Here is a 12,893-nt window from a genome sequence, read left to right on the forward strand (position 1 = left end):
GGCCAAAATAGAAACCCGTGTTTATAATGGAATGGACAGTATACCCACCAAATCTTGCTGTGTTATTCTACAAGGAGGGAAGCTCCAGTAATCTCCATGATCAAGTGGGTTTCAAACTTAGAAAGCACAAGAAGCAGCAAAATGTAGATTATATAATTGGGCAGCTCCGTACAGTAGGTGTACATGATCATCAATCTAATCAACAAAATGTTATGCATATATATGCATGTCTTGTAAAGTTTATATATATATATATATATATATATAATTTTAATACTTTTGACTTGTTTTCATTGAAACTGATGGCTTGTCTTGACATGCCATTAAAGATGAATTTGATAGTGACTTGAAGAAAAGTGGGTATCTATTGGGGGATCCTCAGAAAAGGATTTGACAAAAAACATGCAAATCGCCCTTTTACTAAATTTCTACAGTGATAAATTTGTTCAACCATCTTTTTCACACCGATGAGAGAGAGAGAGAGAGAGATGATTTCCCTTTCAAGAAATTCATATACTCATGGGTTAGGCAAGCCTTTAACGTATTACCATTGCTAGCTAGCGGTGGATAGGGGGTGACACAAAAGAAGAAGACGCCAAATCAAAAAGGGTTACGTTTTATGAAATAATTTTATTATTTTTCATAACAAATTTAAATATAATTAATGATTGAAACCAGAATTTACCACCTCATACTAAAATTCAATCACCTTGATCCCGGCCGAAAAAGCAAAAAAAGGAATGTGCAATGAATTCAAATTTGGACAAATTGTGTAAATAGTTAGGTGAAACTGAATTTTCCAAAGGGTGATTGAAGTCTCATGAACAGGTAATGTAAATAAGAGACAAGAAGTTTGGTTCAGGTCTAGGAAACGGAAAATTAATGTGGTACGTGTTCAAATATCATATGGGTGTCTTCAAAAATATTGCCGACATAATAGGTAGTTGTTAGATGAAAACAAAATAAGATGATGCATCTACAGAAAGATAAACAACAACAGCCAGCAAGAAGATAGTGGATGTGAACGTGAGATTCAATTATAGCTCTTTGGTTTTGGTTTTGGTTTGGGTGCACACGAGTGCCTTCTGTCTTTTTATCCCCATTAATTCTTCCATGCAACCACCACTTTTGTATATGCTATTTGCAGGTTCAGGTCCATGTTTGAATGGCCTCCAAATTTCATTTAAGATTAAGTTCTTGAGTTATTGTAATCGTAAAACTTAAGTCTATATATAGATTCAAGTTTTTGAATGAATCATCATCAATTGTAATTTTGAAATGAACTTAAGGATATATATATGCATTCATTTTAATGGAAATGATTGGTTTAGGTATAAAAAGAATGGTGGAAATTAAAGGAGAGGGAGTCCACATAGAACCACACATGCAGATGGATGATGACTTACAATACAACAAATGAAGTCGTGGAGAAGTATGTCTGATAACTCTCGTCACACGAGCACCTCTTTTTAATTTGTTCTCTTGTGCTTTTCTTTTGCCATAATTTGGTACCTCTCCTTCTCTCCCCCAACATTATTTCTTTCTAATTATTGATCCTCTTTCTCTTTCTTTGCATTCACACGTCTGATTTATGCCTTGATGTTTTTATGTAAATCCATATGTGTAATTATCCTACAAGAAGGAGACCTATATTTTTCTTTGCTTTATTTTTTTTTTTTTAAACTCCAATACGTTAAATGCATTAACAAGGAATATTAAATAGTAAATACATCATAACAGATGGACCATGTTTCCACCATATTAAACTTTAAATGCTCAATAATATTCCTCGTATGAGCCACTCCCTCTAACTCAACATTTTAGATTATAATTAAATCTTTTTATCGAGGTTTGATTACGGAGTTTCCAAGATTTGTTGTCATTTTCCTATCCTATGCTAGGCTCTGTAATCCACTTTTAATGAACTGAATATCATTCAATTTAAAAAACAAAAATCAAAACTTTAGATTTCAGAATCTTATTCTTTCCTTAGACATCATGGAGAAAGGAGAATCTTGAATTATCAACATATCAAAAATTGGGTACGGGGGATTCTATGATTCCACTGGTTAGGTGTGTGTGTGTGTGTATATATATATATATATATATATATATATATATATATATATATATATATATATAGGGTACGAAATTAGCAGTGAAGAACAGTGATATGTTTCTTGATTGCAGGAAAGGGTTGACTTTTTATTGATTGTCCATTGATGGTTTTTATGGTTTACTAGTTGCTTCTGTTCAATTTTCTTTTGTCCCTTTCCGTTTGGAAACCAAAATTTTCATTATTTTCTGTTCTCTGTTGGATATGGCATTCGCTGATCAACCATCTCAATCATGATTCTTGGCAGATGATTATTTTTGGCACTATCTAATCATTTATTTATTGCACAGATTTTCTAACCTACTGAAAAGGAATCTTGTTTTGGTTACCCATTTTCAATCTAATTTAGCCTTCAATTAGTAAAATCAATTCTGCACAACATGTCTGTGAATATATTTAAGAGATTGATAAATTGTTAATTATTTGATTGATAAATGTTATCCACAAAAAGAAGACTTCCTTAACTTTATCAACATTCAATTCGAAACTCTGTTTACTCAATTGAATTATGATATATGAGTTCTCTCTTTAACTTTTAGAGAGACTTTTCTCTAATTTCTTAGGTCTCTAAGAGCTTTCGTTTCCTTCATTTTTGCCATCTTAGTAACCTCCCTTACCTCATTTGGGCAGGAGATGGCTCTTCTCTTTTGCTCGAAAATAGATTCTCTCTATCCATTTTTAGGTATGCTGTAATTTTTTTTTTGTAGGCTCAACGCATCTAGGAGAGGGATCCTTTTCTCCCCACTCTAGTCTCGTTTGGGTTGTGGCTTGTGAACCAAGCATTTGTCTCTGCATTGTTGTTTGAGCTTGGGGGGATCATCGACCTTGCTTGAAATCAATAATCTCTATCTCCTTGATAGGGCACGGGAGGGTGCATGGTCACTGTGAGGAGTGGTATCTCAGGGTCCCATTGCTAGTTTGAGATATGGCTCACCGACCCTGGAAGGCTACCACACCATTTGAGCTATACCATTCAACTCTTGCCATTCATAGACAATTACTCTATTTTTTGACGTGCTTGAGTCCTTGGTTGTTGGTTAGAAATATGTTCTTCACATTCCAGTCAGCAGTTGATGTCCTGGATGGTACTACTGCTTCTTAAGCTAGCTTGAATTTTTTTGGAGCCTTGAGTTTTGGTTGTTTTAGGGCTAGCTTTTTCTTTGAGCCTCAAGCTATTATGTTTATTTTTTCTGTATTTTTTGAACTTTTGATTTTGAGTTTGTGTTAAAGCCCTAATTGCATTAAATCGCTTTATTAGTAAAATTATCTTGCGATAAAAAAAAATAATTGTATTTAGCAAGATCCAAAATATACAAATTTTCAATGAATTTTGACATGAATAAAGATTTAAATTCGCGTTTTAAATGAAAAATTATAAAATTTCAATATTATATTAAATTCAAATATTTTATCGATTAAAATCTCTTTGCACAATGCAAGGTGAAACATCTCTCTCGACCCACAAACAATCCCAAAAAACCAAAACTAAAATGGGAGAGGAAACTTGCTTAGACATAGACCACAATTATAATAAAGGAAAAGTAAAAATAAAATTAAAAAAAAAAAAAGTTGGGAGGAGGAAGCAGAAGAGTGAGAGCCCACTTTCACAGATAGAGGGAGAGAGAGAGAGAGAATGTCAGCATATTTGTATGGTATCCCAACGTCTTATCACCTTAGGGAAAGAGAAAAAACTTTGGGCAAATGACCGTACTAAGGCAACTCATAATGAAAAAATACCAGAATAGGCTAACACCAACAAAAATTACCAAGAGGGGGCGGGTTGCTGTGGCTACAGTAGCGTCTGAACAAGGGACGCTATTATGAATGGCACCCGGAATGGAGCTGAAGCTTGGACGCTAATCATATTAGCGTCCGGAATGAGCCAGTGCAGGACGCCGTCCCATCTGCTCCGGACGCTAATATAATTAGCGTCCCGTGTCCTCCCGAGCCAGCTGCAGGCCGTCCCATCTGCTCCGGACGCTAATATAATTAGCGTCCCGTGTCCTCCCGAGCCTGCTGCAGTCCGTCCCACCCAAGCCTGGCCTGCCGCAAGTCCAATCTGCGCAGGGAATATTCCTGCACGCGGGACGCTATTTTTATTAGCGTCCCGTGCTGATCCTCGCCCCGTCCAATCTGGTTCAGGAATCTTCAGTAAAGGTGGGACGCTATTTTTATTAGCGTCCCGTGTGCATGCTGATCACCATTTCTACCCTGCTCTTAATGCTCTCTCTCCCTGCGCTCTCATTTACTGATTTCATTTCGCCCTCAAGCCCCTCGCTCTCGTTCATTCCTCGTCCATCGTCTCCCTCGCTCCTTCATTCCCTCCTCCAGTGTCTCATTTTGGTGGAGCCTGTGGAGCAAGAAGGAGAAGAGTAAGGTGCAGGCAGTGGTAGATCACAAGGAAAGATTTTTCAGAAATTTGAAAAAAAATTATATTAAGGTATGTATTTTGACTGTTTAATAATTTTGAACATATAATATATGAAATGCTTAGGTGATAATAATGTATATTATTGTGAAAAAAATGTAATATTCTTTAAGAAATAAATTTTCGTTACAAGTTTTAACATGCAATATATACAATGCTTGAGTATTAATGTAATTATTATCTTGAAAATAATAGATATATATTTTTTTATGCATGCATGTTGGTATGTTTGTGAGCAAGTTGATATATATATAGTAATAGCATAATACTGATAAAATGAGTATTAGTTATTGGGAAAAATAATACAAAAAAATTATATTTTTAGTGTATAATAGTAAAGAAGCTAAAGAAAAAATAATATAAATTTGTAGTAGTAAGAAAATGTTAGGAAAGAGAAAATAAAAATTATAAATGTAAATTATGTTACAAAATAAATTTTATATTAAGTCATATAATTTTTGTATCTCATAATATAATAGTTTAATAAGTTGAACAGAGAATATTAGTATAAAATAAAATAATAGTTTAAGTTTTTAAAAATTAGTAAAAGCTATAGAAGAAAGGGAAAAATTAATAGAAAATTGAGTTCATAATATATTATAGAAAATGATGTAATAAAAATAAAATATAAATTTATATAAAATATTAATAAAAATGAGAAATTAGTAATATAAAAAATTGCCAAAAAAAATAAGTAGCATTTTAATTAAAATTTAATTATTAGAAATAAAATATTAATTTAATTTATTAATTAAAATTAAAAGAATAGAAAAATTAGTAATGTAAAATGTTGTTGAAAATAATTTCTTTATTAATAGAAAATTGTGTTCATAATATATTATAGAAAATGATGTAATAAAAATAAAATATAAATTTATATAAAATATTATTAAAAAAGAAAAATTATTAATATAAAAAATTACAATGTAATTAATAAGTAGCATTTTAATTAAAATGTAATTAATAAAAATAAATTATAAAATTATATGATTTATATATTATGGAAGAAATAAAAAATAATAAAATAAAAAAAATTGGCGAAACTCAATATAACAATTAATATGTAATTATTTAAAAAAATTAATATTATTAAAATATGATTAAAAAATTAAAACAAGAGTAACATAAAAATATGTCGAAATCATTGCATATTTAATTAAAATATAATTAGTAGAAATAAAATATTAATTTATTTTATTAATTAAAATTAAAAAAATAGAAAAATTAGTAATGTACAATGTAAAACGTATTGTCAACCGTTTATCTTTGATAGTTGTTACGATTTTTATTTTATCAGAAATGTCAATTCCAAGTTTTGCTACTTTATATTGGGATGGAGAAATCATTATGAATGATGAAGGCTATGAATATTATGGGGGTTCATCAACCGTCATTACTATTGGTAAACGTATGGATTTTGGTACTTTAGGAATGAAAATTGTCCGTGGAATTAATCTTAAAGGTGGACATGAATTTATATCGAAAATCTTATTCAGACAACCCATTGAAAAAAATGGCTCATTTAAATGGGATTGCATGGGTTTGACAAACGATGACGATGTGAATATTATGTTTAATTACATTGATGAAATTGGAGGTATGTCATCGATTGAATTATATATTGAAATTTTTCGACCATCGCAAATGTTGTTGATGAAGCGGGCCCATCAAATAATTGTTACATCAAGCAATCAAGTGTACGGATGATTTTGAATCGCTAGCAATGATTATTGTCATCATGATGATGAGGATGATGCGGAGTCTGATGAAGAATGGATTGATAGTGATGACTGGGACATGAATGAGGATAGTGGTAATCATAATGAGTTAGTAGTAGATTTGCCTTTTTACTATAATACTCATGTTGCAAACCCAATAATGCCGCTTGTCCCTCCTCCGCCTTATAGTGAAATAGATTTTTCATTGCTAACGGTTGATCCATGGTCAACACCACAGTGTAGTTCAATGTGGGATCCATTAAAAGAGTTTGAATTAGGAATGATATTCTCATCTAGAGAGGATGTCCAAAAAGCTGCCAAAGAATATCATTTACATAGGCACCATGAGTTTTGTAATGAGGAGACAAAGAGTAGAACATATGCCATCAGGTGCAAAGACACAACGAGCAATTGTAAGTGGAGATTGCGTGCCTCACGAGGGAAAGGAAGTGATATATGGAAAATTACGCGATATAATGGACCACATACATGTGTTAATCCATCACTGTCACAAGATCATAAGCAATTGGATAGCAAATTTATATCTGATTTCATTCTCGCCATTGTACGTGAACAACCCAATGTGAAGATAGGAGCGTTACAGTCTGAAATAAAAGATAAGATTGGATATATGCCAAGTTATCGAAAGACCTGGAAGGCTAGGCACGATGCAATTATTAAGATCTTTGGTGATTGGGACGAATCTTACGGAAGGTTGCGACAATTTATGCTTGCTTTGTGCAAACAGAACCCTGAAAGTATGTTCTTGATTGAAGATGATCCTTTTTTTGTTAATAATAGATTAGATCCTGCTTATCGGGTTTTCGATAGAATGTTTTGGGCATATAAACAAACAATAGAAGGATTCAAGAACTGTCGACCGGTTATATTCATAGACTCAACTTTTTTATATGGAAAGTACAAAGGATGTTTATTTTGTGCAACAACACTTGATGGTAATAACCATATTTTCCCAATTGCGTGGGCAATAGTCGATGAAAATACAAGGAACGGGATTGGTTTATGTCTTGTTTGAGGGTGTTTGTGATGATCGTAATGGAATATGTGTTATATCATATAGACATATTGCCATAAAAAAGGCAATGAATCAAGATTGGTGGCAGCCTCCTGCTGGGCATCATCGATACTGCTTAAGACATATCATCAGCAATTACAACACAAAGTTTAAGAATACTAATATGAAAGAAGCTCTCAGAAAGGCAGTTAGTTTTCTAAGTTGACTATTTATTGTTCTTGTAATCTAAATATAAAGTTGACATGTGTATCCAACAAATAACATGGCTTTTTATTTTACAAAGACAACAATTGGAAAAAAATTTTTATGAGTCCATGAACACAATCAAGAAAGAGCATCCGGATACATTTGAATGGGCTACAAAGATACCTTTGGAAAAATGGACACGTTCTCATGATGGAGGAAGCGTTATGGCTCCATGACAACTAATCGTTGAGTGCATTAATGGAATACTCAAAGGGATCCGTGCTTTACCCATAATCGCAATGGTAGAAAAATATTTTTCGATGTGTTGATTATTTTGACACACGCCGCACGACCCTCCGTGAGCAATCGCAAATGGGCTTCAAATTTACAATGTCGTCAAATATTACTTGACAATTTAAATGAAGCAAGCTCATATAATGTCCGAATCTTTAACCGCGATTGTGGTGAATTTGAAGTTTGGAAGGGAAGATCTGAAATGAAGCATGTGGTCAAACTTGATGAAAGGCAATGCACATGCAAGAAGTTTGAAGAAATATGCATTCCGTGTTCTCATGTGATTGCCGCATGCCAAGCAATGTCAATTAATTATGAGCAATACGTTTCAAATTATTACACATTGGAGCAAACACTTAAGTGCTATGAGTGGCAGTTTCATGCTCTTGGACATCCTGATGATTGGCCAACAGATAATTATCCAGTTCTTCTACCTGACCCAACCCAGAAAAGGTCTAAAGGACGACCAATTTCGTCAAGGAAGAAGAATGAAATGGATTGGAGTGTAAATCATTGTTCGTTATGTCATGTACAAGGACACACAAAAAAAAATTGTCACATGCGAAGGAACAACATAAGTTAATTATGTTAATATGTATCATTATTATAAATTGTTGCGGAATGTATTTATTTTTATATTTTAATTTTATGTGTAAATGTAACATGTATTATTATCAAGTACATTATCTCCCATAATGTTTGCATTATCATGTGATTCTCATATATTTATTTGTGCTCCATTTTGTTTATGTCGTAGATAATATAATGGCTCGTATAATGCACTCCAAAAAGGATTGTCAATCAACAACAAAGAGAAAGTGTACATCGACTAATTAAGAATAATAATAATCTAACAAAGGAAGAAACACCCTCAAATACAGGTAATGACATAATCTACATTTAAAAGCATATGATAAGGGTCAACGGGATCATTCAACAAATCATATGGGAAGGAGAGCTATTATGAGATAAACCTAGATATTTGGCTTTAAGGTCACTTTTAGTCAGATCCACGACAAGGGTATACTTGACCGCGTATGGCAAAAATTAGAAGCTAATCGTACCCCATCATATTTATCGCTAATTAAGGGATTCGCAAAAGAATATGCTAGTTGTCCACCACGACAATGTGTCGGTCAAGTGGTATAAAAATTCGTGATAGTAACAAACATACTCTGTTGAAGCCCATGTTACCTAAAATCAACTACACATTGGACAAAGACCTTTATGATGAGCTAATTAGATCATGTCCTGTGAATCAAATAGTCAGGGTGACCTAATTAGTTGTAATATTTATATGTGTTTTTCATGTATATTTATATGTTTTGATGATGTACTCAACAATATTGTACTTTTAAGTAATGTATTGACTATGTTTATTTATATAATTTAATTCCTTCATTATATGTTTTTGTTACCATTCGTGTATTTATATAAAACATATGTGCATTGTTTTACCTATCAAAAGATCCATTGAAAATGTATATTTTGTAATACTAAATAGGTATGACTACACAACAAGAAAGAAGAGATTACATTGTGCCTGGTCCAATAGATAAAGAGCTTCTTCGACTCCACCACAACACCGCTCAAGGGATTTGGAATGGTGCAGTTGAGCATGAAGTGGTTACATGCAGAGGCGGGGGCTAATATTACATACTGACATTGATGACCGAATTGTTCCTCATCTTCGTGATTCTGGATTTATTAGTTTTGCTAGACTAGGGTTTTTTTCTCTTGATTGGCACCTGATCAGTGCTTTTGTTGAGCGATGGCGACCGGAAACCCATACGTTTATGATGCCAATTGGTGAGTGCACAATCACTCTTCAGGATGTCAGCATTATTTCCGCTTGCGGTACATGGGTCTCAGAATCGAATGTCACGCCGATCGCCGAAGTTTGTGAGACATTATTGGGAGCTAGACCACCCCCAGAAATGATCCGAGGACATACACTCAAATTATCGTGGCTAGTTGATGAGTTTGGAGATATTCCACATCAAGCTGATGATTTAACCGTATTATGGCATGCAAGAGCATTCATATTACGACTCATTAGTTCGATATTTCCCGACAAGACAAACTCACGTGTCAACTTGATGTTTCTACCCCTTCTAGAAGACTTGAGGGAAGCTGGGACATACAGTTGGGGTGGAGCTTGCTTAGCCTTCCTTTATCGTGAGCTATGCCGTGTTGCTGTTACTGAAACAAAGGAGATTTCAGGACCACTATTCATTTTGCAGATCTGGGCTTGGGAGAGATTTAAAATAATCTCTCCATCAATAAGGGATCCATCAGCTCCTCATGATGCACCTCTAGGTGCTAGGTATGTCATTAAATTTATATTTTTATCCATTAAGCAATGAATAAATTGCCTTTTATTGTATTATATTTTTAATTTTCTTATCAACTAACAGGTGGAGTAGAGCTCGACAAATCACTGAAGTAACAACTCATGTACTGCCACAAATTCGGTACAACCTTGACCGGATGCGACCTGAAGATGTAATAATATGACTTAAAATAATATGTTATATTTTTCCGTACCTTTATAATCACTTCATGTTTTGCTAATATTCACTTGCAGATCACTTGGGAACCATATAGTGAGGAATTATTTGATGAGCTGCCAGACATGTGTATCCAAGGTCGTCCCAGTTGGAAGACAGTGGTGCCATTAATTTGCTTTCATATTATTGAATGGCACCAACCTGACAGAGTCATGAGGCAGTTTGGTTTGGCCCAGCCTATTCCAGCACCACCGATGCAAACAGATGAGTTGCACGATATTACTCTCCGACTCAGGGCGAGTAATTGGGCACACCACCATGCAACATATATTCATCGTTGGAATAGGCGAGAACAATATATTGTTCAAGGGCAACAAATGGGACAACCACTCCACCATCATTCTGAATATATGGAGTGGTACCGTCGAGCTGGTAGACGTTGGATCTCAATAAGTGGAGCTGCTATTGGTTGTGTGGTAATGATTAACAACATGTATTTTTTTCATTATTAAATACTTATAATAATAATTTTGTATTTTTTAACATAAAATGTAACGTTATGTATATATTTTTTATTTTTACAGGAGGACGCAATTGAGGATTGTTTGATAAAATTACAAAATCCATCAACACAAAACGTGGCAGAAGTTAAGCGTACATTAAGAAAAATGATGATTGCTCTGGAACAAGAAAGTAGGCTTTGCCAAATGCCACCTCCTCAGTCTGCACCTCAAGCAGCAACTTTTAATGATGAATTGGAAGAGGACCAACCCATCAACCAACCTGGCCCCTCACGTAGACCAGCACGACGTCAATCACGTCCTCCTCGACGTCGTCAACATCAAATGCGTCAATCCTCTCCACCTGATGATGTTATGCCCCCACCTGTCGCATTTCACCCTTTCTGCATGGCATCAGCGCCTGGTCCTATTCCCTTAGCTCCTGCACCGTCTCATCCTAGTCCATCCACAGTATTCCAACCATATTCAGAAACTATCCCCCCACATTATACTGGTTGGATGCCTACCCCATCAATACCTGGCCCATCAACACCATGGATGACATATCATTCTCATGTGCAAAGCAGAAGCACATTTGACTTCACTGAGAGTCAGCAGCCACATACACCAATGAGTAGCTTATTTGCTCCATTTGGCAGACCATCTAGCCTTGGGCCATCACAATATGCTTCGAGTCAATTTGGCGGATATGGTTCAGATCAATACTATGCACTATATCAGTCTGGTGCCTTAGGCCATATTCCATCTGGTGCAGGTCTATTTGGACACCATGAACAAGGTGCTATGCATTATACTGCAGGGGGGGAATCATCAGGACAACAACAAGGGCAACCTGGCCAACCCCAAGATGCACAAGGTGATCCAGAAGAGCAGCAAGAAGGGGGACAACATCGAGTTCTTCGACCGAGACGACATATTCGAAGACCTGGTTGTGGCACATGACTAATTTAAATATTTATTTTTATTTGTATAATAATTATGAATATTTGTCTTAATTTATATCTTGCTTTAAGTCAATTGCTCGTATGACATGTTAGTAAACATTTTATATATATATTTTTAATTAATTTGAAAATAATAAAGTAATTAAAACTAATTAAGTAATTACATTTATTAATTGCTATGAAGAAAATATATTATCCATAATTATAATAAGAATAAAAATTAATATTAGTTATACTTTAATAACTTTTAATTTTTATAACTAACATAATTTTAAATTTATCAATCAAATATATTCAAATATTATACATTTATATTTTTTAATCTATAAATTAAGATATATTTTTATGATTAATAAATTTTTTTTTACAAATATATAAAATTAATTTTATGAATATAAATATTTTTTAAACCGTACAATTATATTCTATTTAGAATATATAAATTAAATTAATTTCATAAATATATAATATTAAATAAATATTACTACTACTAAAATATAAAATAAACTTTAAACAAAATCAATCAATATATTTTATAAAATATAATAAATAATTATAATTAAATGATCGATCAAAATATTATAAATTTAATATATTTACAAAATCAGTCTCCGGACGCTAATATCATTAGCGTTTTTCAGGATGAGGAGGTTTGTCATCGTTTCATGGTTGAGGACGCTAATATGATTAGCGTTTTGCCGGCGGAGCGTTTTTCAGGTTCATGGTTGAGGACGCTAATATGATTAGCGTTTTGCCGGCGGACAGTCTTGGACGCTAATCATATTAGCGTTTTCCATGCTTGGCGGCCGGTTGCGCCGTGGGGCGCTATTTTGAATAGCGTCCTCACGTCCTTCGGCTTGGTCCTCCCGTCCTTCGGCTTGGTTCGGGCGGCGCTGTTGTGAGGACGCTATTTTGAATAGCGTCCTGACGTAAAAACGCTATTTTGAATAGCGTTTTTACGTCAGGACGCTATTCAAAATAGCGTTTTTCTTTGGGACGTGTTAGGACGCTATTTTTATTAACGTTTTTTGGCCTTCTCACCCCTTTCTCGTAATTTTCCCAAACTCTACCCCGTTTCGGTTTATTTTTTTTTAAATTGACCCTGTACGGTCAATTCCCCAAAAACTTTTGGGGTGGGGA

At 34.1% G+C, this 12,893-nt stretch overlaps 1 protein-coding gene across 1 annotated transcript; it reads left to right on the forward strand.

The window, feature by feature from the left end:
• Nucleotides 1-10,593: 10,593 nt before the first annotated feature.
• Nucleotides 10,594-11,771, forward strand: LOC131183177 (uncharacterized). The gene is made up of 2 exons (XM_058153409.1): nucleotides 10,594-10,764; nucleotides 10,873-11,771. Exons 1-2 carry the CDS (start codon nucleotides 10,666-10,668, stop codon nucleotides 11,749-11,751), a joined length of 978 nt encoding a protein of 325 aa, XP_058009392.1. The 5' UTR covers nucleotides 10,594-10,665; the 3' UTR covers nucleotides 11,752-11,771.
• The last annotated feature ends 1,122 nt before the right edge of the window (nucleotides 11,772-12,893 follow it).

The sequence above is a fragment of the Hevea brasiliensis genome, chromosome 9, assembly GCF_030052815.1.
Source record: "Hevea brasiliensis isolate MT/VB/25A 57/8 chromosome 9, ASM3005281v1, whole genome shotgun sequence".
Lineage (NCBI taxonomy): Eukaryota > Viridiplantae > Streptophyta > Magnoliopsida > Malpighiales > Euphorbiaceae > Hevea > Hevea brasiliensis.

What these genes read in the sequence shown, in the direction of transcription:
- LOC131183177 (XM_058153409.1), top strand. Translation starts at nt 10,666, where the DNA reads ATGGGACAACCACTCCACCATCATTCTGAATATATGGAGTGGTACCGT. An exon ending in GAGCTGCTATTGGTTGTGTG is followed by an intron (nt 10,765 to 10,872) that starts GTAATGATTAAC and finishes TTATTTTTACAG; the next exon opens with GAGGACGCAATTGAGGATTG.